The 25853-nt window shown below is 42.2% G+C and overlaps 1 protein-coding gene across 3 annotated transcripts in view; it reads left to right on the top strand.

Annotated features, from left to right (window-relative positions):
- LOC102078666 (uncharacterized) overlaps positions 1-21034 on the top strand; it is a 32483-nt gene extending 11449 nt beyond the window's left edge. The window contains exons 1-5 of one of the 3 annotated variants that reach the window (XM_019357150.2): positions 11453-11570; positions 12238-12588; positions 16234-16566; positions 16674-16772; positions 19407-21034. In XM_019357150.2, the coding sequence (XP_019212695.1) occupies positions 11534-11570; positions 12238-12588; positions 16234-16566; positions 16674-16772; positions 19407-19813 (1227 nt within the window). In that variant the 5' untranslated portion in view covers positions 11453-11533 and the 3' untranslated portion in view covers positions 19814-21034. Of the gene's footprint in view, positions 1-2578; positions 2903-2993; positions 3093-3792; positions 4111-4182; positions 4397-11452; positions 11571-12237; positions 12589-16233; positions 16567-16673; positions 16773-19406 lie in introns of those variants that run through there. The other 2 variants (XM_019357151.2, XM_025904228.1) reach the window with 2 other exon arrangements.
- Positions 21035-25853: the final 4819 nt, after the last annotated feature.

Below are 25853 nucleotides of genomic sequence, written 5' to 3'. Positions count from 1 at the left end.
AGGTGTTTCAATGTTGACTTATCATATGTAAGAGAATATGCACAAAGGGAATTGTCAGGAAAGAGATGGCTGTTTGGAGACATCCCTTTTATTAATATTTTGAAAAACAAATTAGGGGTACATATTTGCATAACTTTTTAGGTATATGTACAAGTACCGGTAATTACAAGTACGAAACATGTACTGTGCTTCATACATGAGTAACAAATGTAGTACATAACAATAACCTACAGCACACCAGAAAAATAGATTCGGACTACCTTTTAGGCTCAGGTGCAGTGACACGGCTTTAACAAGAAGAAAAGTCAGTCATTCACCACCATCTTTCTCTTCTTCCTGCGCACTAAAACCACCAAAGTCCTCTTCTCCAGTGTCGGATACGAACAGGCTCAGGATGGCTACGTCATCCACTCTCAGCTTCTTTCCTTTGTTGTCACTTTCAAAACCAAAGAAATCCTCGTTGTCAGTGTCAGAGTCGAACACCCTCAGAAGGGCCGTGGCAGTGTCCTCCTCTCCATCATGCAGCAGTCCAGCCCTTCGAAATCCGTTGGTGATCGTGGATGTTTTCACACTGTTCCAATTCAATTCAATTCAATTCAATTCAATTCAATTTCTTTATTGTCCCACAAGGGGAAATTAGTTTAGCAGCAGGATAAAAATGAACAGAACAATACTATAAATAATAATAACAATAATAATGATAGAAGGTTCAAGGACAGTTATTTGCCATTAAGGAGACAAGATGCAGTAGGGATAAAAGAGACCTGGAGTCTTTTTGTCCTCCTCGGAGGTACCCTAAAACGGCGGCCGGAAGGCAACAACTCAAACTCGCTGTGAAGTGGATGGTTCACACAATTAATAATAGAATGAGCCTTTCTAAGCACATTTCTATTGTAGATGGCCAAAAGTCCATCTTGCCAGCGCCCTGAAATTTTGCTAGCGGTTTTTACCAGAAGTCCCAACCGATTCTTATTCTTCACTGTCAGGTTACCAAACCAGGCAGCGATACAAAAAGACATCACAGATTCAATAAAACTTCTATAAAACAAAGACAACATCTCAGATGAGACATTAAAAGATCCCATTTTCCTTAAAAAGAACAGTCTTTGTTGAACTTTTTTAGTAGTGGCATCAGCATGAGATTCAAAACACAGTTTATGGTCAAGTACCACACCCAGATATTTATAACTCTCAACTATCCCAATATCGGCAGTTTTAATGATAGTGGGTGATGAGCTATAAGAGGACTTCCTAAAATCAATAATCATGTCTTTAGTTTTTGACACATTAAGTGACAGGAAGGACTCATCACACCAATTCACAAAATCATCTACAACCTGTCCATGGCCTGACTCATCCCCCACTAGAAGACTGACGATTACTGTGTCGTCAGCAAACTTCAGGATATGTCTGTTCGAGAAATTGCTGCGACACTCATTTGTGTACAGAATGAACAGAAGGGGAGAGAGGCAACAACCCTGGGGTGATCCAGTAGAGGAGGAGAGCACATCAGAAAATACATGATTCACCCTCACACATTGTGACCTATTAGTCAGAAAGTCTGTCACCCAGCCGACCAGACTAGTGTCAAGTTTAAAATGATTGTAAAGCCTGTCAGCAAGTAAGAAGGGTTGAATTGTATTAAATGCAGATGAAAAGTCAGCAAATAATAATCTTGCATGGGTGTGGGGGGCCTCAAGATGCTTATACAAGAGATGCAGGAGTGTGACAACAGCATCCTCCACACCTCTCCCTGCTCTATAGGCAAACTGGAAGGGGTCAAGATGGTGTTCAACATGCATTAAAATCTCCTTCTTAATTATCTTCTCAAATGACTTCATCACTAAAGAAGTCAGAGCCACAGGCCTAAAATCATTCAGTACCTTAGGAGAACTGCCCTTAGCAACTGGAACAATGACGGCATGTTTCCAAATCTTAGGTACTGTCTGTAGCTCTAAAGAAAGTGAGAAGATATGGTGAAAAATCCCACTCAGCTGATCAGCACAAGTTCTCAGTACCTGTCCACAGATGTTGTCAGGTCCAGGACACTTGCTTTTAGTGTCAGAATCCACCGGTGGAGTTCAGCATAACTTGCTTTTCGCAAGTTTATCGCCGCTCGTCATCCACACCTCCCGCTGAACGCGTAGTGCTACTTTGAAGTTTGTTTTTCGCGCTACTTCGTACGGCACTATGTTGCCTGGCGGACGGACATGTGACCAACATACCACTCTTGAACCCCGATACTGTGTGTCTGATCACATGCCCTTCCACCAGGCAACGTAGTGCCGTACAACAGCGGAACAAAAAAACAAATCCTCTTATGATATGACAAAAATCATGGACAATACATAGAAAAGCCGCACCTGACTAAAAGCCGCAGGGTTCAAAGTTTGTGCAAAAAGTAGCGGCTTATAGCCCGACAATTATGGTAGTTGGATTTTTTTCACTCAGATATCTTCACCAGTAAAAAGATAGAGTCAGATGTCAGGGATATACATGTTCATTGTGCTCCAGTTACCACCACAATTATACTGCACTGTCTTTTATGGTGATAATGTGGTTCTTGTACTCATACTAGATGACCAAGAGGAGGTGACAATGTGGAAAACGTCAGACTTCATCATCCTGCCCTGTAAAACAAAACCTGAGCTGCCCAAGGACACCACAGTTGAGTGGACTCACGCTGACCAAGTGGTCCATGTGTATTCAAACAGAAGCGACAACCTTAAGAACCAGGATGACCTTTACTGTGGTCGCACAAAGATGAACAAAGACCTGCTGAGAACTGGAGACCTCAGTCTGACCCTGAAATACCCCACAGAGAGAGACAGTGGAGGATACATCTGCACCATCTACAGGGACAAAGACATCCTGAGACAGAAAGTAGTGCTGCAGGTCAAAGGTCAGACATGCAGATTAAGACCAAAGGTCAATGCAGAGGATTAAGGTCAGAGTTCAGTTTTCATGTTGTTATATTTTATATTCCTCCACAGAACCATTTCCATCCTGGGTGAAAGCTGTCCTTGTGCTCCTGGTTCTTCTTGTGGTTTCTGGAGGTCTTTTATTTCATTTCCGGCACTATTTCATGTCAGGTGAGTGTCTCCTACTACACTACCCATAATGCCGATGGTTAGCAGGTGTCCTCTGGTGGCTCCTTGACTGTGGTTCACACAAACTTGTTCCAGAAGCTGAAAGAGTTGAGAGTTACAAACAGCTGATACAGAGAGCTGAAGAGAAACTTCCAGGTTTGTTCCTGTCAGTCAGAAAACCTCCTTCAGACTCAGTCATTGATCAGTGAAACAGCTCCACAACATGACTTTACTAAACAGTGTGTGTGCTTCACTGCATTGATCTGACACAGAGGCTGCATGTGGACAAGCTGTTCTTCTTCTGTGGTGGTAAACAGCAGGCTGACATGGAAACATGTGCTGACAGTAAATGTTGCAGCAGCTTCAGTAAATGTTCCTCCTTGAGTTGTGCTCAGTCATGTGGTGGAGAGCTTCAGATGTTCAGAGCAGACACATGAGATCTTCATGGTTTCTGTGCTGATGTGTGTGAGACATGGCCGACTGTGGAGGCTCAGCCTGTCTGTTCTTCTGCTCTTCATCCAACATGTCTGCAGCACTTTACAGGACGCTGCAGACTAGTTACCAAAGAACGAGTCAGGAACACATCAGGAACAAACTGAGACACAATCTGACTGAGACTAGAAGACAAGGAGGGGACAGGGAGGTCATGTGACCATCACAGCTGCTGCTGATGTCATCAGGTTGTGCTTTGTTGTCCTCACAGTTTACAAGGTGGAGGTGGATTCAGGGGTGGAGTCTGTCCTGCTGCCCTGCAAAACCACAGTTTGCCTGCCTGGAGATGCTAAAGTGGTGTGGAGGGACAGTGATGACAGGAAGGTCTACGTGTATGAGAACAGCTCTGACCAGCCTGAAGAACAGGACCAGGATTACAGAGACCGAACGAAGATAAATGAAGACCTGCTGAAAACTGGAGACCTCAGTCTTACCCTGAAACACCCCACAGAGAGAGACAGTGGGAGATACAGATGCAGAGTCTACGGGAAGATCCAGAGATACAAAACTGTGCTGCTCAGAGTCAAAGGTTAGTGTCTGTGTGTGTGTGTGTGTGTGTGTGTGTGTGTGTGTGTCTGACTGTCTTGTGTCTCCTCTGCAGGGAGAGTTCAGGTCCAGGATCAAACAGGGGACATCAGGAACAGAAGCAGCTCCATTGATCCGACTCCTCTGATGGCTGATCAATCAGTTTGATCTGTGTGTTCTTTGATTATTGCAGGGTTCGTATGCTTGAAATCCTGGAAAGTGCTTGAATTTCAGATGTGGTGCTTAAAAGTGCTTGAAAATGTAACTGTATTTCATTCACAATAAATAGCTATCTGATTGAATTGTTTTCTTATCAGATAGAGAAATAAAATGAGTTGCAAAAAGCAAAAGCAAAATTTCCCCGCCTGGGCTGCCTTGCGTCTGTTTCAATATGTAACCCCGCCCCTCCCTCGGACAGTCGGGGATGAGTGCGCTAACATACCTGTAGGTTGCTGTTTTAATGCTTTTAATGTTTTTAATGATGGAAAACAACAATGGCGGAGTTTGCGCTCTCTGGTCGCATGATAGGTAAGTCCTAGTAAATAATTTTCCAGTACGCGTACGTTACACATGCTATTTTAAAAAAAAAAAAATTATGATTATTATTTTGCTAGCTGTCAAACTCGCTGGAGAAATGATTGAAATGCACTGAGTGTGATGCAGTATGGCAGCGCTATTACGGAATATGCTGTGAACTTAGCTAATATTACTTAGCAGTAACATGAGTTAATTTACTCAAGTGAAAGCTTTAAACATTAGCCCGGTACATAACTAGCTAACTTAAGGCTTTCTGATTAACCCTCTGGGGTCGACGGACCCAGAGTCTCCATTTCAACTTGGGTCGACGTGCGGACTTCAAACTATATACCAGTTTTTAAATTGTGTTGATAGGCCACGTAAAACCGATGTTTTTTGGGGGGGGTATATTCTGAATAAAACAGTGGCGTTTACTCCGGGAAGAAACGGTAAAAACGGCGTTTTTTATGGAGAGCGCTAGCAAACGCTTTGCTTGTGAGTGAAAAAAGAAAAAAACACTCCTTGCCTATTGGTGGAAAAATGTACCATGTCGACCAATCAAAAAATGATACGGCAACATGTGGTATTTGGTTGTTTGGGAAGAGAGGGAAGAGAGAGAGCGATAAAGAGAGAGAGAGTTTTGATACGTGAGAGATTTGTGACGTTTATCGTGTTTGGAGTCTCAAGTTGATGGCCGTTTATCAATGCCCAAGTACGCGAGTACGTACTCGCGTTCTCGGTGAGTACGTACTCGCCGAGAAGGCACGGGAGTACGTACCCGCCAAGAACGCGAGCACGGACTCGTGGGCCGTCTCTCAATTCTCAAGTACGCGAGCACGGACTCGTGATTTGTACCAGCGTACGTGATGATGTCACAGGTCCGGAGTTTTTACTGCCGTCCCCTCCTAATTTAACTGTGAGTAACATGTTATGAAGCTTAACTTTAATCACAGCCAAACCGGTTTACTCAGGAACAAATAAAACACTGAAATAAACCAAACATTAACATTTAGAAGTGATCTAAGTGACTTATATATCATTTTTAACCTCAGTAGTGAAACCTCTATTAATAAAAATAGTGTACATGTACATACGTGTACATACCTTAATAAAAACAAGCAGGTGAGATGTTAGAACGCTTTTATTTCTATTCTAGTGGACACTCAATACTATAGACAGCTGCTGGAGTTTCTTTAACCTGAGTAGTTAGAGGGGAGGGGGGGGGACGATGTGCCGGGAGTCCGCTGTTGAGTTTTGGACGAAATGCATTCTGGGATATATAGCTGTCCCAAGTCTACACCGATGCATGCTCGATAAAATGGGCGGATCGAGAACACATCCGGGACTTTTTCGCGTTCTTGGCGTGATGCGTACTTCGAACTGGAACAGTACTTGGTCTCCGACTGATGACGTATCACGAGTACACGAGAACGCAAGTACGCACAAGTACGCATATTGAGAAACGCCCAGTGTGTTGTCTTGTGTAGTTAGTGTGTAGTGTAGTCGAATTGTTTTGTGTGTCAGTTCTACTAGTGAACGTTACAGTTGCTGCAAAAAAGCCACCAAAGGCAGTTTGCAGTGTAAACGCTGAGTGACACACCTGCTGTCAGACCTGCAGGATTTATCCCTGTGCTGTTCTCATCTGTGTTATAGTGGACACTAACTATTTTTTGGAGTTGCATAAATAATTTGTGTGCCTTCTTATTTGACGAACAGCACAGCTGATTGTTCTGTAAATAGTTTTGAATGGTTATATAAAAAACGTCTGAGCCTTGGCTGCATTTTTAGGTAAATAGTACTATATAACTTTGTTGTTTGCAAAACTTGTTCATATTTTTTAAAAATGTCCAATTTCTATTTGCATTTCAAGTTATGAAAATGATTCCTTAAACATGCTTGTGGTTTATACAGTCAAAAATATCACTTTCTACTTGTATTTTAAATTTTGTCTGAATTTAGATAAATTGTGCTGACACATTATGTCAAAATGAGATAATAACAGATTGGCAAGATAAACAGTTTTTAAAGGTGAAATATAGAGGCCAAATCAAAAGTAGTCAAAAACGGCCAATTATACCCTGGACCCCAGAGGGTTAACGGCTAAAAGCAAAGTTGTCACCAAGTACTGTTTATATTTGTGTGTATTGCTGCAGCTTTTTTGCGTATTAATTTGGTGCCTTTGGGTGAAATAATGGTAATATGAGTGATCCATATGGTCACAAAGAATAGCCACTTGTTTCTGTGCTACCAAGGTTCCCCGGCTTTCATTCAAAATGTGTTTATCGCCACCTACACATTAAACTACTTAAACAGTCAGTGCTGTTCTCCATGCCTGTCTGACTTGATGTTATTAGCACAAACACTTTAAAGGTGATCATTTAGGACTTCAGGAATAATACAGACAGCAATGTAGTTAGCAATAAAACAGTTTTATTGGGAAATAACTTAAAAAACAAACAAACATCTGTCTCCTATTTTTTTGTCACACAGGAAAGAAGCATCAATATCTAGACTTATTTCTTTATTTTTCGTTTTTCTTTTTTCAACAGGAGAAGAATATCTCTAACAAGTTGATTTGTTCACATTTGCACATCTTAATTTTTAAGTGAAATGTGCATTTTGAGTTTATACACTAAGTATATAAGGTGACCGTTCCTTTTGCAGTATTTTTGTGTGGTGCGTTTTTCTATGTCCTAACAAAAGGGGAGCTAAGGTGTCTTTTCACATGGTCTTACTGAGGTGATGCAAATTGAAACATGCATTCTCTTTTTTTTTTGGCGGGGCGGTGCGGCGGGGGGTACTGGAAAAGCTTAAAAACGGATCTTGAAAGTGCTTAAAAAGTGCTTGAATTTGACCCTGAAAAAAGCGTACGAACCCTGATTGATCCGACTCCTCTGATGGCTGATCAATCAGTTTGATCTGTGTGTTCTTTGATTATTGATCAGTGATGTCAGAGTGGAGTCAGTGTGATGTTGTTGTTGTGTGTTTGAGACTTTAAGGCTACGTTCACACTGCAGGCGAAAGTGCATCAAATCTGATTTTTTTGACCCTATGCGACCCATATCCGATCTTGGTATGACAGTGTGAACGGCACAAATCCGATATTTTCAAATCCGATCTGGGTCACTTTCGTATGTGGTACTGAATCCAATACATATCTGATGTTTTAGAAAGCGACTGCTGTTTGAACGGTCATGTCGCATTAAATCTGTCTTTTACGTCACTGACACAAGACAGACGCCAATTATCAGCGCCGGAGAAGACATCGTGAACGCTTCCCGGCCATCCAGTGTAGATGTTAGTGAAACTGTTGGGAAGACAACGTGAACATTTTATTTGTACTGTATAATCTGCAGATTCTGACAGAAATCTGCAACTATTCTTTGAAGCACCGCTCCTCTCTAAAACTGCAATAAGGATAATTATTAGGTTATATACATTATTATGTAAATAACAAAATAACTTAAAGCAAAAATTCTGAAGTCTTTATATTAAGGGCCATCAGTCAAACAATATTGTTTGCTCTGGGTCTAAACAGAGCACGTTGTGTGTGACATCTTCTTTTGCGCATGCGGACCGCTTTTAGCGTTCACATTAGAGCGCCTTTGCTGTCGCATTTTATTTGTAGTGTGAACAAGCAGACAAAAAAATCGGATTTGATCAAAAAATCGGAATTGAGCATTAAGACCTGCAGTGTGAACGTAGCCTTAGTGTCCATGAAGGTCTCTGCTGCCGTAGATCCTCTGAACTGTGACAGAGGTCTCACTCTGGAGGAAACTCTCAGCACTTTCCAGCAGCTCCTCCATCATGGAGGACGTTCCCTCACTGTAACAGGTGGAGGAGAGAGGAGAGGAAGCACAGGTGGATCCTCTGAGGAAAAGGAGCGTTCCTACAAACCACATGATCACATGACCAGAGGACAAGCATGTGTAGAAACACATTAAAGTCAGCCTGTAAACTCATCATGAGTTTTTCTGCTGTAAATGAAGCCGTGTTGTATTTTCTTTAGAACAAAGCTGAGCACAGTAAGGACTGAGATGAAGACATGAGAACAGATGAAGTTAGTTTGGACTTCCTGGTGCTGACTCTGACTGAGGTGACGAGTGGACGCTAACAGTTTCTGTGTCCTTGATGGAGCTTTCTCATCTTCTCCACATCTCTCCTGGACATCATCTTTCTTCACTGTGAACAGCAGCTGGTGTAAGAAGATAAACTCTATGTCAGTCATTCTCAAACTGTGGTACACGTACCAGTGGTGGTACTTGGGCTCCCTGTGGTGGTACGTGGGAAATATCCCCCCGCCCCCCAAAATTAAGATTAAATAATATACCATTGTGGAGGTATGCAAAGATGACACGAGAGTTCCCGAGGCTCCTCTGGGATCCGGAGTCGACCAGAAAACGTTTCCGCGAGCGTGAGTCCTCTATGAAGAGCAGCCTTTCCTTATTGCCAGCGGTCGTGGCCGCTACAGAGTGCTGGTGGGTTCGTTTCCCTTGGCCTTAAAACTGCAAGCTGGCCAAAATGCTGATGGTAAAAACACAGCCCTTTTTCACGCTGCCTCCGTGCCGTGATCCCAACCACCATCGATGAGTCGGAGTCCCCCAGGAGAATCGGTGGGAGTGCAGGAGATGCTGTCGGAACTATCACCTGGATGCTGAAGCTCCTAGTAGCCAGAAGAGCGATAATCCTTTGAGACCAGCAGCAGGGAGTTGATGAGCCAGCTCACACTGGTGCCGATAACTGTCAGAGGAAGACATGAGTAAAGAGGAATCCAGCGTCATCCATTCCTAACAAGGACAGCGTGCTCTCTGCGAGCTCGAGAGCGGTACCATCACCCAGGCCCGAGAAAGAGAGGAGTTTCTCAGCCCGCTCTGCATCGGAGAGGAAATAATAATGGATTGGATTTCATATAGCGCTTTTCAAGGCACCCAAAGCGCTTTACAATGCCACTATTCATTCACTCTCACATTCACACACTGGTGGAGGCTACAGTTGTAGCCACAGCTGCCCTGGGGCAGACTGACAGAGGCGAGGCTGCCATATCGCGCCATCGGCCCCTCTGGCCATCACCAGTAGGCGGTAGGGTAAAGTGTCTTGCCCAAGGACACAACGACCAGGACAGAGAGCCCGGGGATCGAACCGGCGACCTTCCGGTTGCAAATACGCTTCCCAACCCCCTGAGCCACGGTCAATGGCTTGACAGTACAGTTGTTGTTATTATCATTATGTCACATCCTGTTTATGACAGTTAAAATAAATAACATTCATATAAGAAATAAAATTGTCTCATGTAAACTGTATGTGGTGTTAAATAGACCTATACTACTGTACTTTAATGTGGGTCATAAGGCTGGTACTTCAAGAGCCATATATTTTATGAGGTGGTACTCACTGTGAAAGGTTTGAGAAGCACTGATCTATGTGAAACTTGATATCAGTAATAAACTAGGGTGCATCAGTCATTGATTAGTTTGACTGACTGCAAGGAAACGGATTAATTTGAACTACTTCTAAAGATTTATATTCTTATATTCTTATATTCATGGTTTCATATTTACATGTTTCTTCTCAGTTTGTTTGTTTTTGGGCAAATTACATTTATTAAATGAACATGCTCAGAGTTGTGAAACTTCAGCTCCCACAATGCTTTGGAGGCTATCAAAAGAAAATGCATGCATATCAATGATAAATACACACCATGAGGCATTAGTAAGGTATCAGGGCAAAATGAATTCTTCATTTAATTATGGAAGATTACTCCTGCATTAACACACATCATCATGTAATTCATAAAAACAGATATAAGTGGTTTCGTCGTCTTCTGGGTTAAGTCAGCCACTTACTGCTTACCTGTGCCTTACAAAGGAAACAAAGGACAGCTTGACCTGAAGACTCAAACACGTCTCAGTCATGTTCACAATAGAAGGAAACAAACTCAAAGTGATACAGAACATAGAAAATAATATGAGATGAAAATAAAATCTGTTTGAGGTTTAAAGAATGATCAAATCTATAAATGACCAGAGTCTAGGTTGAGAAAAAAAATGTCTTAACTGAAGTTACAGGCTGGACTCAAAAGTCTTTCAGAAGGGAAAATCCACGGTCTCTATGTCCAACAATCCCAGCAGGTAAGTCAGGCTAAAACTGGCTCCTGGGAGCAAAAGAGGACAAAGAAGGCAAACACAGAAACAGGTCAGCAGACTGACCATACAGAGGTGAGTAACCACCACTATAAACCACTGTAAGTCCTCTGTATTTAAAGGAGCCAGCTGTGTTTCAGCAGGATCCCTGCCCTGTGGTGTAAGGTGTGGTTAACACATGAGTAGGTTCTATACTGACACTGTGTTTTTATACGGTTGTCCAGGCTTGTCCCTCCTTCCTCCACCTCTCACTCTTACCCCACTCTTCTTACTTCTAACACTTTTCCTGTTATGTTCTTTTCCTCTTTTCACCACATCCAAACGGTCACGGTCTAACTTCCTGATGAGTCACTTAAATACTGAGATTGAAAATATAGACAAATTATTACAAAATAATTACTTATTTTTCTGTTTTAAAACTCTGAATCATTGTCAATATAGTATGATTTACTTTTAGCTCAATCACAATGCATATATATTCTTTTTATGACTCTGTGTTCAGCACTGTTTTTTTTACTTTAATACATAAAAACTGAAGAAACAAACAAAGTTATGTCTTCAAAATATGACACATGACTCAAGCAGCACCACACATCCTCACTGCATGTTGTTTCTCCTCTGAGTTTAATAGTGAACGTCATTTGCTATAAAAAATATTTTATTTTGAAGGATCAAAAGGAAATTATCAGGTTTTCTCTGTCTAATGTAAGAGGACCAAACCTTTAGTGCAGCAGCTGCTGCGTGTATTTGTTATCAGGACTTTAACTGGAGATGAAGATGTTGCTGCCACTCCTGCTCCTTGTACTCGGTAAGAGCGCTCTTTGAATGCAAACACAACGACACAGCTGTTTGTGCTTTTAGACAACATAAAGTCTGTAACATGAGTTTACTGGATGTAAACTGACTGTACTTGACTTTATTCCTTATAACTCCCTCTGGGACTTCATGCAGGGCACTCACAGGGTTACAGTTGAGTTCATATCTGTTTAAGATGAACTATCTGTGTGTTCCAGACGTCTCTGTTTCTTCCTGATAGAACCACAAACCTGCCAGAGTGTAGTGACGTTTGACAGGATTAATGACTATGGCAAAAGAGAAGAAGAAAAAAAAGTGTCCAATGATACAGATGAAAACTGGTTGTGTTGCCAGTTGTGTGTAACATTGTCAGTGGTGACACTTTTCTATGTTGTAACACTAAGATGTTTATTTACTAATGAACTGTTTTCTCTGTGTGTGACTGTGTTTCTGCCTCATTTGATGTTGTTGCATGGTGAGGTTATGTGTTAACATCTTTGACGTCCTTTCAGTCAGTGTTTGTTGGATAGGAAGAATCCGTGTTTGAATACTTTTCATAAAACATGGCTGAGAGTGACGTTACATACACTTTCTGAAACCACTTTATATGAACCCAAGGAAAAAATCCACTGCAAATACATAAACATGTTTTTGTTGTGTATACTTGTGTCTCCTTCCAGTTTCCCAGCATGCCCTGGCTCCAGTGGTGGAGGTGTATGAGGGGGAAATATCTGTCCTGTTGCCTTGCGAGTACTCAGGTTTTATACCTGAGGACAGTCCCACAGTGCTGTGGACTCGCAATGATCTCAACCCCAAATCTGTCCACCTACGACGAGAGGAAACAGATGATCTGAAAGGGCAACACCAGCGTTACAGAGGGCGCACATCAATGAGGCCTGATGCTCTGGACATTTTAGACTTCAGCCTCACTCTGAGAAACCCCAGACTGACTGATAGCGGCAACTACACCTGCTCCATCAGAAATGAAAGAGATGAATTGAAACTGACAGACATACAGCTGCATGTCAAAGGTACAAAACCCAACACCTGTGATTATAAAGGTCAGAGGTCAAACTAAAGAGTAACAGAAAAGATCCTTCTAGTACTGAAAGCTGATAAAATAGTAATAATGTTCTCTAGAAGCAACCACTCTGGAAACATCAAAAAAATGAACACCAAAGAAGGAGAAAATAGAATCTTATTGGTACAATTTTTGGTGTATCTACTAAATCTGGATGATTTGATCCAGAAATTCTTACATGTGCAGGAAAACCAACAGTTCACAAGCCTAATAGGGACAGACAATAACACAACATGACTGTTACTTGAGTGTGATTACTAACAGTAGTACTGTGAGCACCTGGCACAGTTTTGGCTCACAATCTATCCTGATATTCTTCATGCAGAATAGAGATTTTAATGACTTTATTACTGATATTTATTTTTCACTCACCACCTCCACTGTGTCCAGAGGGCATCCTAGAACAGAGCTGGCCCTTCTGATCAGCCTGTTCAGTCTCTTCCTGTCCCCAGCAGAAATGCTGCCACCCCAGCAGACCACTCCATAAAAGATGGCTGAGGCCACCACAGAGTCATAGAAGGTCTTCAGGAGTGGGCCCCCCACTCCAAATGACCTGAGTCTCCGCAGCAGGTACAGCCTGCTCTGCCCTTTCCTGTAGAGGGTGTCTGAATTATGAGTCCAGTCCAGTTTGTTGTTCAGATAAACACCAAGGTACCTGTAGCTGTCCACAGCCTCAATGTCCATACCTTGGATGTTCAGTGGTTGCAGTGGAGGATGTTTGTGCCTGCGGAAGTCTACCACCAGCTCCTTGGTTTTACTGGCGTTGATCTGGAGGTAGTTCAGCTGGCACCAGTCCACAAAGTCTTGGGTCAGTCCTCTGTACTCCTTGTCGTCCCCATCAGTGATGAGGCCGACTATTGCAGAGTCATCAGAGAACTTCTGCAGGAAGCACTGGGTGGAGTTGTGGGAGAAGTCTGCAGTGTAGATGGTGAAGAGGAACGGAGCCAGAACCGTTCCCTGTGGGGCCCCTGTACTGCAGACGACCCTGTCCGACACACAGCCCTGAGTCCTCACATACTGTGGTCGGTCAGTGAGGTAGTCCAGAATCCAGATAGTGAGGTGATGGTCCACTCCTGAATTCTCCAGCTTGTCCTTCAGAACCGTGGGAAGAATAGTGTTGAAGGCACTGGAGAAATCAAAGAACATGATTCTCACAGTGCTCCCAGCGGTCTCCAGGCGCGCGAGGGAACGATGTAGGAGGTGAATGACGGCATCATCCGCTCCAATGCCAGGCTGGTAGGCAAACTGAAGTGGGTCCAATAATGAGCTCACAAGGTGCCGAAGCTGAGCCAGGACCAACCGCTCCAGGGTCTTCATCAGGTGGGATGTCACCGGCCTGTAGCTGTTGAGGTCCTTGGGCCGTGAAGTCTTTGGCACTGGTACAACACAGGAGGTTTTCCAGAGCTGTGGGACTCTTCCCAGCCTCAGGCTCAGGTTGAAGAGGTGCTCCATCACCCCACACAGTTGGTCCGCGCAGGACCTGACGACCCTCGAGCTGATGCCATCTGGACCCGCTGCCTTCTTGGCTTTAATCCTCCTCAGTTCCCTCCTAACCTGGGTGGTTGAGAGAGACAGGCTGGAGCCTTGTGTTGAGTGTGTATTGGATGCTGTTGTTGGGGGTGGGGAGGCGTGAGCAGGGTGAGTAGAGAAGGTGTGAAGTGTCTGAGGTGTCAGAGGTGGAGCAGCAGCAGTGGGGGTGGGTGAGTCTGCAGCCGATGTTGGAGACTGCCTCATGGATGAATCAAATCTGTTGAAGAAATGATTAAGTTCATTTGCCCACCTCACATCCCTCCCAGGCAGAGAGTTCTGATGTTTGTGGCCCGAGATGGTTCTGAGGCCTCTCCAGACTTCACCAGCGTTGTTTTGCTGAAGCTGGTTCTCCATCTTCTGCCTGTAGCTGTCCTTCCCATTCAGATGCTCAGATCTCAGATCAGGTCGATTCTATGATTAAAATCAGTGTGACTGCATCTGCTTCTTTAGTCACAGAACATCTGGAAAATACTCTCAGCTCTTGATTTCATCCACATTTTATTATGTAACAGTCTTATTTCAAAATGGATGAAATCAGTTTTTCACCTCCAAATTCTACCTGCACAAAATCCCCATAATGAATACGGAAAATCATTGGCTTAAAATTTGTCCAGGTGTATTTAAGAAAGCTAAAATTAACAGATGTACAGAAGTACTCACAGCCTTTTCTGGGACACTAAAAGTTGAGCTCAGTTGAATCTTGTTCCCTTTGATAATATGTCAGATGTTTCTTGACTGGAGTCCACCTGTGGTAGATGCAGTTGATTGGACATGATTTGGACAGGCACACACCTGTCTGTGTAAGGTCCCATGGTTGACAGTACATGTCAGAACACAAATCGAGCCTTGAAATCCAAGGAATTGTCTGCAGACCTCTGAGACAGTATGCATTGAATCGAGTTTGCCAAAAAGTCCCTGAAGGACTCTCAGATCATGAGAAAGAATTCTCTGGGCTTATGAAATCAATATTGAACTCTTTGACCTGAATGCCAAGTGTCATGTCTGAAGAAGACCAGGCACCACTGGTGGTGGCAGCATCATGCTGTGGGACATTTTACAGAGGAAGAACTAAAAGTTTTCCCGAATGCACCAATGTGTAGAGACCTCCTTAATTACAACCTCCTCCAGTGCTCTGGACCTTAGACTGGGTGAAGGTTTATCTTCCAACAGGAAAATGAACATAGAGACAAGATAACAAAGGAGCGCTTCTCGACCACTTTGTGGTGTTTGTTCTTGAGTGGTCCAGCCAGAGTCCAGACAAGAACCCAATCAAACATGTCTGGAGAGATCAGACAATGCCTTTGCACTGACGCTAATCATCCATCCTGATGGTGTTTGAGAGGGTCTGCAAAGAAGAATAAAGAAAATGCCTAAAAATAGGTGCCAAACGTGCAGCATCATACTGAGAAAGACTGAAGGCTGTAATTGCTGCCAAAGTTGCTTCAATAAAGCACTTAGCAAAGTTAGTGATTACATGTTATTCTCATTTTTTATTTTTAATACATTTGCAATCATTTAAACAGTAGCCTGTCATTGTGAGGTATTGTTCAATTCAATTCAATTTTATTTATATAGCGCCAAATCACAACAACAGTTGCCTCAAGGCGCTTTATATTGTAAGGTAGACCCTACAATAATACATACAGAGAAAACCCAACAATCATATGACCCCCTATGAGCAAGCACTTTGGCGACAGTGGGAAGGAAAAACTCCCTTTTAACAGGAAGAAACCTCCGGCAGAACCAGGCTCAGGGAGGGGCGGCCATCTGCTGTGACCGGTTGGGGTGAGAGAAGGAAGACAGGATAAAGACATGCTGTGGAAGAAACAGAGATTAACAACAAGTATGATTCAATGCAGAGAGGTCTATTAACACATAGTGAGTGAGAAAGGTGACTGGAAATGAAAAACTCAACGCATCATGGGAATCCCCGGGTATTGTGTGTGTAGAAGTGTGAGGTGAAAATGAATCTAATCCATGTTGGAATAACAAAATGTGGAACAAGTAAAGCACTGGGAATACTTTCCAGATGCAATTTTTATATTTTGGTTTACTGTCCTCTCAGACCAACAGGTGGAGGTGGAGGTCGTTGAAGGATCAGACTCTGTCATCCTGCCCTGCAACACAACACCTGACCTGCCGGAGGACACCAGAGTGGAGTGGATGAGATTTGACCAAGAAATCATGATGGTCCATGAGTATTCAAATGGAAGTGACCGACTTAAGCACCAGGACGACCGTTACTGTGATCGCACAAAGATGAATGAAGACCTGCTGAGAACTGGAGACCTCAGTCTGACCCTGAATTACCCCACAGATGGAGACAGTGGAGGATACATCTGCACCATCTACAGGGACAAAGACATCCAGAAGCAGAAAGTAGTGCTGCAGGTCAAAGGTCAGAGATGTAGATAAAAACCAGGATACAGTGCAGGACAGAGGTCAGTACAGTGCAGGACTGAGGTCAGAGTTCAAAGGTAATGTTGTTTTTGTAATTTTCCACAGAACAGTTTCCTCTTTGGGCCACAGCTCTCCTGGTTCTCCTTGTTCTTCTTGTGGTTTCTGGAGGTCTTTTATTTTATTTCCGGCACTATTTGATGGCAGGTGAGTGTCTCCTACTACACTACCCATAATGCCGATGGTCAGCAGGTGTCCTCTGGTGGCTCCTTGACTGTGGCTCACACAAACTTGTTCCAGAAGCTGATACAGCTGATACAGAGAGCTGAAGAGAAACTTCCAGGTTTGTTCCAGAAGTCAGAAAACCTCCTTCAGACTCAGTCATTGATCAGTGAACTCAGTTTTCTTTATATAGTGCAAATCATAACAACGGTCAGAAAAAAACCACAACACAAACATGAATCATGAATCTTATAAAATAACAGGTCATTATAAAACCAACAATAACAAAATTCACACTGATCAAATGGAGAAATTCTCTCACTTCTTTAAAATGGACTTTAAACTCCTTCTGTAGATTTTTCCAGAGGCAACAGAGGACAGAGGCAACTTATTCAAAAGCTTTTTCCCCCAATTCTGTTCTGACTCTAAGGACACACATATACACACAAATAAGAAAGAACAAACCCAAACAGAGATTTATAGATAAAAATCAACCAATGAGAAAATCTTCAGATATACAGAGTTGGACATTTAGCAGCAGCATACAGAGAACAGTGACATACATGACCTCCACGGCCAGTAATAAAATATAAAACACAATAATGGAAAGTGTCCAACCTCTTTATTCAATCCAATCCTTTAACTCTTTAACTATTGACCAGGTGCATTCATAAAAGCAGATCATTGTAATCCACTAAAGGTAAAAAGTTACATGGATGAAATGTTTACTCATTTGGAGAAGAAACAACATTTATGCCTCAAAGAAAACTTAGTATAAATTTCAGTTCAGCAGCCTTTCAATGTGAGCTTTAAATGACAAATTATGATCTTGTCATGGTCTGCATCTGGGTCACTGACCCACGACCATGACAGATCTATAATGATACCTAGATATTTATAAGATGTGACTATTTTTTATTTTCAATCCCTTGACTGGTTTTGTTCTTAGAAAGTGTAGATAACAAGTCTTTGCCACTTGAGAATAACTTGAGCTTGAATTTATCTGAATTTAACACCAACTTAATTTGAGTCAAATGGGACTGAACAACATCAGAGGCAGACTGTAGAAATTCAAGATTTGTACTTCATCTGAATAAAAATGTAATGCAGCATTTTTATCTATATACATAGAAGAGCAGTGGTCCTAATATGGAGCCCTGGGGAACACCTTTGGACACACTGTGTTCTAGCTGACAAATAATTTGATAACCAACTCACAGCATTTACAGCTACACCAATATTGTTTAGTCTGTTTACTAAAATGGCAGGACAACTGTGTCAAAAGCCTCCGACAAGCCAAGACAAAGAGCAGCTCAGTATTTTTTTCAGTCCATTGCATTAATGATGTCGTTCACCACTTTAACAGCAGCAGTTATTGTGTTGTGTTGTTTACTGAATCCTGATGTTGGGAAATAATTAATTTGTAAAATTCTTAGGGTTGTTCATTAATAAGCTTTTGTAAACTTAAACACAGTATTTAGATATGGGCCTGTAGTTATTAACATCACCTCTTTTCATCAAAGAGAGAACATTGGTAGATTTCCATATTTCAGGGAACCCAGTGTTCAAAAGCTAAAACTAAAAATACAAAAACAATCTGCAGCCATTTTAAGAAAATAAGGACCAGGTTGATTTGGTCCTGCAGATTCATGGGGATCCAACAGGTTTAAGGTCCTGTGGACCTCCAGGACATTCAGAGGAGAAAAGCCGAAGGATTGAAGCACAGACTGAGTTTGAGTTGTTACAGAGAGCCTCCTGTTCATTAAGCTGTTTGAAATCTGATATAAACATTCAAACATTTTTCAGTAAAGTACATCAATCTTTTAAAACAAATCTGGTATCTTGGTGGTTATATCCCTGTAATAAGATGATATTATTTTCCAGAATTGTTTAGGATCATTAAGATGTTTAATGTTTTTTCAGAGCTAGTACTCTGATTTGGCTTTTTTTAAATTTTAGAAGGTTTAATGATTTCTGCAGAACTCTAAGGACAAAATTAAGCATTATTTCTGTAGATTACTCTGAATGTAATGATGGAGACATGTTTATTTATCATTCTTATCAAAACATCATTAAAATATTTCCATGCCAGCTCTACATCAGTAATGAGGTGGATTCTTTTCCAGTTGTCCAGTTAATTGTCTGACTGCAGCGATCACACAGTGGTCACTGACATCATTTGAAAAACACTAATGTGCATGTGTTAGTTCTAGTTATATACAGGTCCAGGATCAATGTGATGAATTTAGAACCAGTAAATTAGAGGTCATCCAGGAGATTGTCTCTTTAAAACAGGCCTGTAACTGATTTAACAGGTGTTAATCATAAAAATCAAATGTGTATCATCTGCATGGCAATCACACAAATCTATGAATAATTGCTGTGTGTAAAGGAAACTCCTCATTTACATGAATATACTTGAATCTATCAGATATGATTCAAACCATTGCAGTGAATTTCCTTTAATAACTCTGGTGTGTTCTAGTGTTTGTAGTAAGATGTTGTGTCTACACTGAGGTCTAACAGGACAAGCACAGGAATAAGTCCACTGTAACAGGTCATAAGGAGAACATTAGTAACCTTCACTACAGCTCATGTTGTGCTTTGTTGTCCCCTCAGTCCCCTGGGTGGGGGTGGACTCAGGGGTGGAGTCTGTCCAGCTGATCTGCAAAACCACAGTTTGCCTGCCTAAAGATGCTAAAGTGGAGTGGAAGGACAAGGACAACAGGAAGGTCCACGTGTATGAGAACGGCTCTGACCAGCCTGAAGAACAGGACGATAAATACAAGAACCGAACAAAGATGAAGAGAAACTTACTGGAACCTGGAGACCTCAGTCTGACCCTGAAACACCCCACAGATGGAGACAACTCCACCTACACCTGCACCGTCTACAGCAGGGAGGGAAACATCCTGCTGAAGAGAAAGGTGGAGCTGAAAGTCAGAGGTCAGTGCTGTAGATACAGGTCAAAGGTCAGAGGTCAGACCCATGATGGTGGTTCAGTCTCAGTGGGCTCCATCCAATAATGTTACAGTGTTAGCATGTCTGATGTTTGTGGCTGTTTTGATTTCCAGCCAAATGTAAAAGCTTCAGCAGATGAACTGTAGGAGCAAAGTTCATGTGTGAGACTTCATCTGAAAGGTAACATCTTCTAGTTTCTGAACATGTGTTTGTTTAGCATGTGGCTAAAACACAGGCTAAGCTAAGTCAGTTCAAACATCAGTAAAAACCTTCTTTTGTCATGATTCGGCTGTGTGGCTGGCAGGAAGTGGACCCAAACGCAAGCTCACGGAGGCAGGAATGAACTCAAAACACAGCTTTATTGCTGGACAGGAAAACCATACAAACTAAACTGGAAACTATAACATATTACACGGAGAAACACACGGCCAGAACTGAGGGAGACGCAGACATAAATACACAGAGGGTTAATGAGGGAAGTGGGAGCACACGGGGAACACAGGTGACACTGATAATCATAACAAGACATGGCAGGAGTAGTAAACACGACACTGACGGGAGACTGTCAAAGTAAAACAGGAAGTACAGAGGTTCAGACAAGCGGAGAGAGTGCACGACATAACGGGCTGGGAAAAACATGGAATAAAACACAAGGAGGGGAACGAGGGTCTACAGATACACAGAGGAGCACACAGGGGGTAATCAAATAAGGAGCATCTTAACAGAACAACCTAGAAACCAGGGCACAAGTAAAGAACAAAACACAAAACACACGAAAACTAAGAATACTGGGCCAACATGGCCCAGGATCATGACATCTTTGGTCCTCGTCTATAATCAGTCATATCTGAGTCACAATAACTAGAAGATGATTTCTAGCAGAACTGTGAAAATCTCCACATCCTTTCTCCATGTTATCATCCAAAGCTGTGTGAAGTTTCAGAGCTCTGCAGCTAACAGAGACTTTCAGTTTGCTGCTTTCTTCCTCTGACAGCTCCATTCTTAGGGAGCGTTAGTTCTCTGTTTCACTTTATTCCACTTATTCAGTCTGATGCTCTCTGATCTGTTTCTCTTGTTTAGTGTCTTAAATGCTGCCAGTGCCTCTCTTTGCTTTAACCAACCTTTCGCTTTATTTCTGAGCTTTTTAAGGACTTTAACTGATGCATCAACCTTTGAAAATGGAAAGAAATCAGTCAGATTCATGGCTGCATCAAAGTGTCACATGTAGTTCTCCCACATCAGCTGGATTATATCTATAGCAGCAAACAGCAGCTGATCCACAAATCTGTGTCTGTGTTAATAAAGTTGGATCAGTTCAAATAGTTTGTTGCTCTGCACTTGAAAGCAGCAGTTTTTCTAATGCACCACCTTCATGTTTCCTTCATATTTGAATCCCCCTGTAGATACTGACAGGTAACCATGTCACACAGAGCTCAAGCCTTTGAATCCAGCTGTGATTGTTGATTTTCTATTGAATGGACTTTTTCAAATCCAGCTGTAGGCCTGTGTTTGTGAGCTCATTAACAGCTGTTTATTTAGAGATACGTGGTCCTCACAGGACAGCCACTACAAACATATGATTTTATAGAATATGATGCATTACTGCAGATTCAACACAATAGAAAGGATTTGAAATGAGCTCAGCCTTAAACATGTGCAGCAGTAATATTGATCCATAGACACTGATGGGAACATTTTTCTGCACAATAAGTACTTTGACTTTTCATACTTTATGTCCAATTTGCCAGTACTGCAGTTTTGTGTGTAGTGAGGTGTTTTCATGGTGTTTTATTGGTGCTTTTACTAAAGGAAGGCTTCTATCAAATTCTTCCAAATGTTGTCAAACTGAGCTGTGTGATGAAGTGAGTGTGACAGAAACACTCAGACTGTGTTTCTCTGCTTCATCAAGTCAAATCTGGTCCTCAGAGACTGAATAAAGTCCTGTCCCACTAACAGCAGCTCCAACAGTCTGTTCACTGCTTTCTTCCTGTCAGTCTTCATCTTTCTGCTGCGTCTCCTCTTCACACTGACCACTTTCTATCTAACAGTGAGCTCCCAGTGAAGCAGCAGCATTCAGCCTGTTAGAGTCAACACAAATGTCTCCATCCAAGCTCGGGTTGTGCTTTGTTGTCCTCTCAGTCCCCCGGGTGGAGGTGGATTCAGGGGTGGAGTCTGTCCAGCTGCCCTTCAACACCACACTTCACCTGCCTGAAGACGCTAAAGTGGAGTGGATGGATAACAATGCAAAGGTCCACGTGTATGAGAACGGCTCTGACCAGCCTGAAGAACAGCACCAGGTTTACAGAGACCGAACGAAGATGAATGAAGACCTGCTGAAAACTGGAGACCTCAGTCTGACCCTGAAATACCCCACAGATGGAGACAACTCCACCTACACCTGCACCGTCTACAGCAGGGAGGGAAACATCCTGCTGAAGAAACAAGTGGAGCTGACAGTCAGAGGTCAGTGCTATAGATACAGGTCAAAGGTCAGAGGTCAGACTCATGATGGTGGTTCAGTCTCAGTGGGCTCCATCCAATAATGTTACAGTGTTAGCATGTCTGATGTTTGTGGCTGTTTTGGTTTTTATTTGATTTCCAGCCAAATGTAAAAGCTTCAGCAGATGAACTGTAGGAGCAAAGTTCATGTGTGAGACTTCATCTGAAAGGTAACATCTTCTAGTTTCTGAACATGTGTTTGTTTAGCATGTGGCTAAAACACAGGCTAAGCTAAGTCAGTTCAAATCTCAGTAAAAACCTTCTTTGGTCCTCGTCTATAATCAGTCATATCTGAGTCACAATAACTAGAAGATGATTTCTAGCAGAACTGTGAAAATCTCCACATCCTTTCTCCATGTTATCATCCAAAGCTGTGTGAAGTTTCAGAGCTCTGCAGCTAACAGAGACTTTCAGTTTGCTGCTCTCTTCCTCTGACAGCTCCATTCTTAGGGAGCGTTAGTTCCCTGTTTCACTTTATTCCACTTATTCAGTCTGATGTTCTCTGATCTGTTTCTCTTGTTTAGTGTCTTAAATGCTGCCAGTGCCTCTCTTTGCTTTAACCAACCTTTCTCTTTATTTCTGAGCTTTTTAAGGACTTTAACTGATGCATCAACCTTTGAAAATGGAAAGAAATCAGTCAGATTCATGGCTGCATCAAAGTGTCACATGTAGTTCTCCCACATCAGCTGGATTATATCTATAGCAGCAAACAGCAGCTGATCCACAAATCTTTGTCTGTGTTAATAAAGTTGGATCAGTTCAAATAGTTTGTTGCTCTGCACTTGAAAGCAGCATGTGCAGTTCACGAGCGAACCCCACAGAGCTTCAGACTGTCTCATGCTCTGTTCACTAACGTTAGCAAGTTTAATGAGAGATAAAGGACATTTAAAGATTTCAAGGCGGGAAATACTCGTTTTTGATTCATTTGATGTGTTTTAATAGGATTCAGTGAGTTAAAAAGTAGGGTTAGCATGTAAGCTTGCTAAAAGTGTTAGCACATGTGCAACGTTTGAGCTGTGTAAGTTACTAAGTTTGATGTGGAGAAACTAACAGATCTCAGAATGTGTAGCCCACATTCTGAGAAAAGTTTAAAGGCTCATGTTTGTGTCCAAAATGTGAAAGCTCTTTGACGCAGCTTAAACAGGCAACTGTTGTCATTTAAAGATGTTTGGTCTTCATTGGATAGAATAGAGAGAGACAAGGAGACAGATTGATTTTCTATTGAATGGACTTTTTCAAATCCAGCTGTAGGCCTGTGTTTGTGAGCTCATTAACAGCTGTTTATTTAGAGATACGTGGTCCTCACAGGACAGCCACTACAAACATATGATTTTATAGAATATGATGCATTACTGCAGATTCAACACAATAGAAAGGATTTGAAATGAGCTCAGCCTTAAACATGTGCAGCAGTAATATTGATCCATAGACACTGATGGGAACATTTTTCTGCACAATAAGTACTTTGACTTTTCATACTTTATGTCCAATTTGCCAGTACTGCAGTTTTGTGTGTAGTGAGGTGTTTTCATGGTGTTTTATTGGTGCTTTTACTAAAGGAAGGCTTCTATCAAATTCTTCCAAATGTTGTCAAACTGAGCTGTGTGATGAAGTGAGTGTGACAGAAACACTCAGACTGTGTTTCTCTGCTTCATCAAGTCAAATCTGGTCCTCAGAGACTGAATAAAGTCCTGTCCCACTAACAGCAGCTCCAACAGTCTGTTCACTGCTTTCTTCCTGTCAGTCTTCATCTTTCTGCTGCGTCTCCTCTTCACACTGACCACTTTCTATCTAACAGTGAGCTCCCAGTGAAGCAGCAGCATTCAGCCTGTTAGAGTCAACACAAATGTCTCCATCCAAGCTCATGTTGTGCTTTGTTGTCCTCTCAGTCCCCCGGGTGGAGGTGGATTCAGGGGTGGAGTCTGTCCAGCTGCCCCTCAAAACCACTCTTCCCCTGCCTAAAGAAGCTAAAGTGGAGTGGAAGGATAACAATGCAAAGGTCCACGTGTATGAGAACGGCTCTGACCAGCCTAAACAACAGCACCAGGTTTTCAGAGACCGAACGAAGATGAATGAAGACCTGCTGAAAACTGGAGACCTCAGTCTGACCCTGAAATACCCCACAGACTGGGACAACTGGACCTACACCTGCACCTGCAGCAGGGAGGGAAACATCCTGCTGAAGAAACAAGTGCAGCTGAAAGTCAGAGGTCAGTGCTGTCGATACAGGTCAAAGGTCAGAGGTCATGTAGGAGTTTATTCTCTAAATGTTTTTAGTTTGAATCTATTTTCAGTTCATTCAAATAAAAAAATTCTTTGATGTTTAAATGAACAGACTAAGAAGACGATTAAAAATGGAGTTGAAATGATCATCACTTCAAAATAAAAGCCTCTGGCATGATTTGAGTTTGGATCAAATCAAAAGTTTTGTTAGTTTAGTCCAAATCAATGTAAACGTATAAATATCAATAGTTTTTAAAGCTGCTGAGATCATTCAAACACTTTGATCCAGTCATTTGGATGTTGTCACATGTCAACCAACCAACACCTGGGTGGAGTCCCAGCTGAAGCTGAGAGATACTCAGAGATCAGAGACAGAAGCAGCTGCATGTAAGCGTTCTACAGGACGGCTCACACAAACCTGATGTTACTGATGTCTCCTAGATAGATCTCATGGACCAAAGGCTCTCTGTGTCATCTTCAGTGTTGGGACTAACACGTTATTAAGTAATGCGTTACAGTAACTACGTTATTATTGTGGTAACGAGCACGGTAACTAGTTATTATGCCAAAATCAGGAACGCATTAATCATTACTGGGATTTAGATAGGGTCGTCATTCGTTACTTCGTGTGTTGGCATCGCGGAGCTTCCACAGATTCAGTAACCTTAGCAAGTGGTTGAGGCCAGCAGGTGGATGAGGGAAAGGGGACGCAGGAGAAAGAGAGACCTGAGGCGGCCGCCGGTGTTGTGCCAAAGTAGTTACCCCCAGCAAAAACTGTTTCCCCATCTACAAGAGCGCGCAAAGTAGGAGGAGCCACTTGCCCAGCTCCGTTCTGTACGCTACTTGTCACTGATCTGCAGTCGATGCAATAAAGAGTAAAAGCTGGAAAACAACAGACTCGATGTATTTTAATACTAGCTTCGCGACATTGTAATGTGCCGTGTGGAAGACAATTTACCTGAAACTGTACACTGAAATAACCTGCTGGAAATACTTTGTCTAGAATAAGACTTTGATACTATAATACTGTAAAACTAGACGCGATCATGGCAACACGTCGCTCTCCGGTGAATTTACACTGGGTTTACACTTTGTAGCGAAGCTATCACGAAAGACTTTATTTGCAAAATAAATCACAGTATAACCAATAACTACAGTAACTTTGGAGACCATTTTCTTTTTTTAGACTTCTTAATTTAACATCTACATCTATATATGTAGATATGTGTGTTCTCAACAATGTGTGCCATAAGAACACTAGCTGTGGACCTTTAGTGTCAACTATGTACAAGTGAAACAAATAAACACGTCTTCTGGTGGTGGGCTTTTCACGCAGAGCTGGTGGAACCACCGCAAACACATCTCACACTGAATCTGTAAATA

This window comes from Oreochromis niloticus, linkage group LG3, assembly GCF_001858045.2.
Source record: "Oreochromis niloticus isolate F11D_XX linkage group LG3, O_niloticus_UMD_NMBU, whole genome shotgun sequence".
In the NCBI taxonomy this organism is placed as follows: Eukaryota; Metazoa; Chordata; class Actinopteri; order Cichliformes; family Cichlidae; genus Oreochromis; species Oreochromis niloticus.
This window is presented reverse-complemented; position numbering and strand designations above follow the sequence as displayed.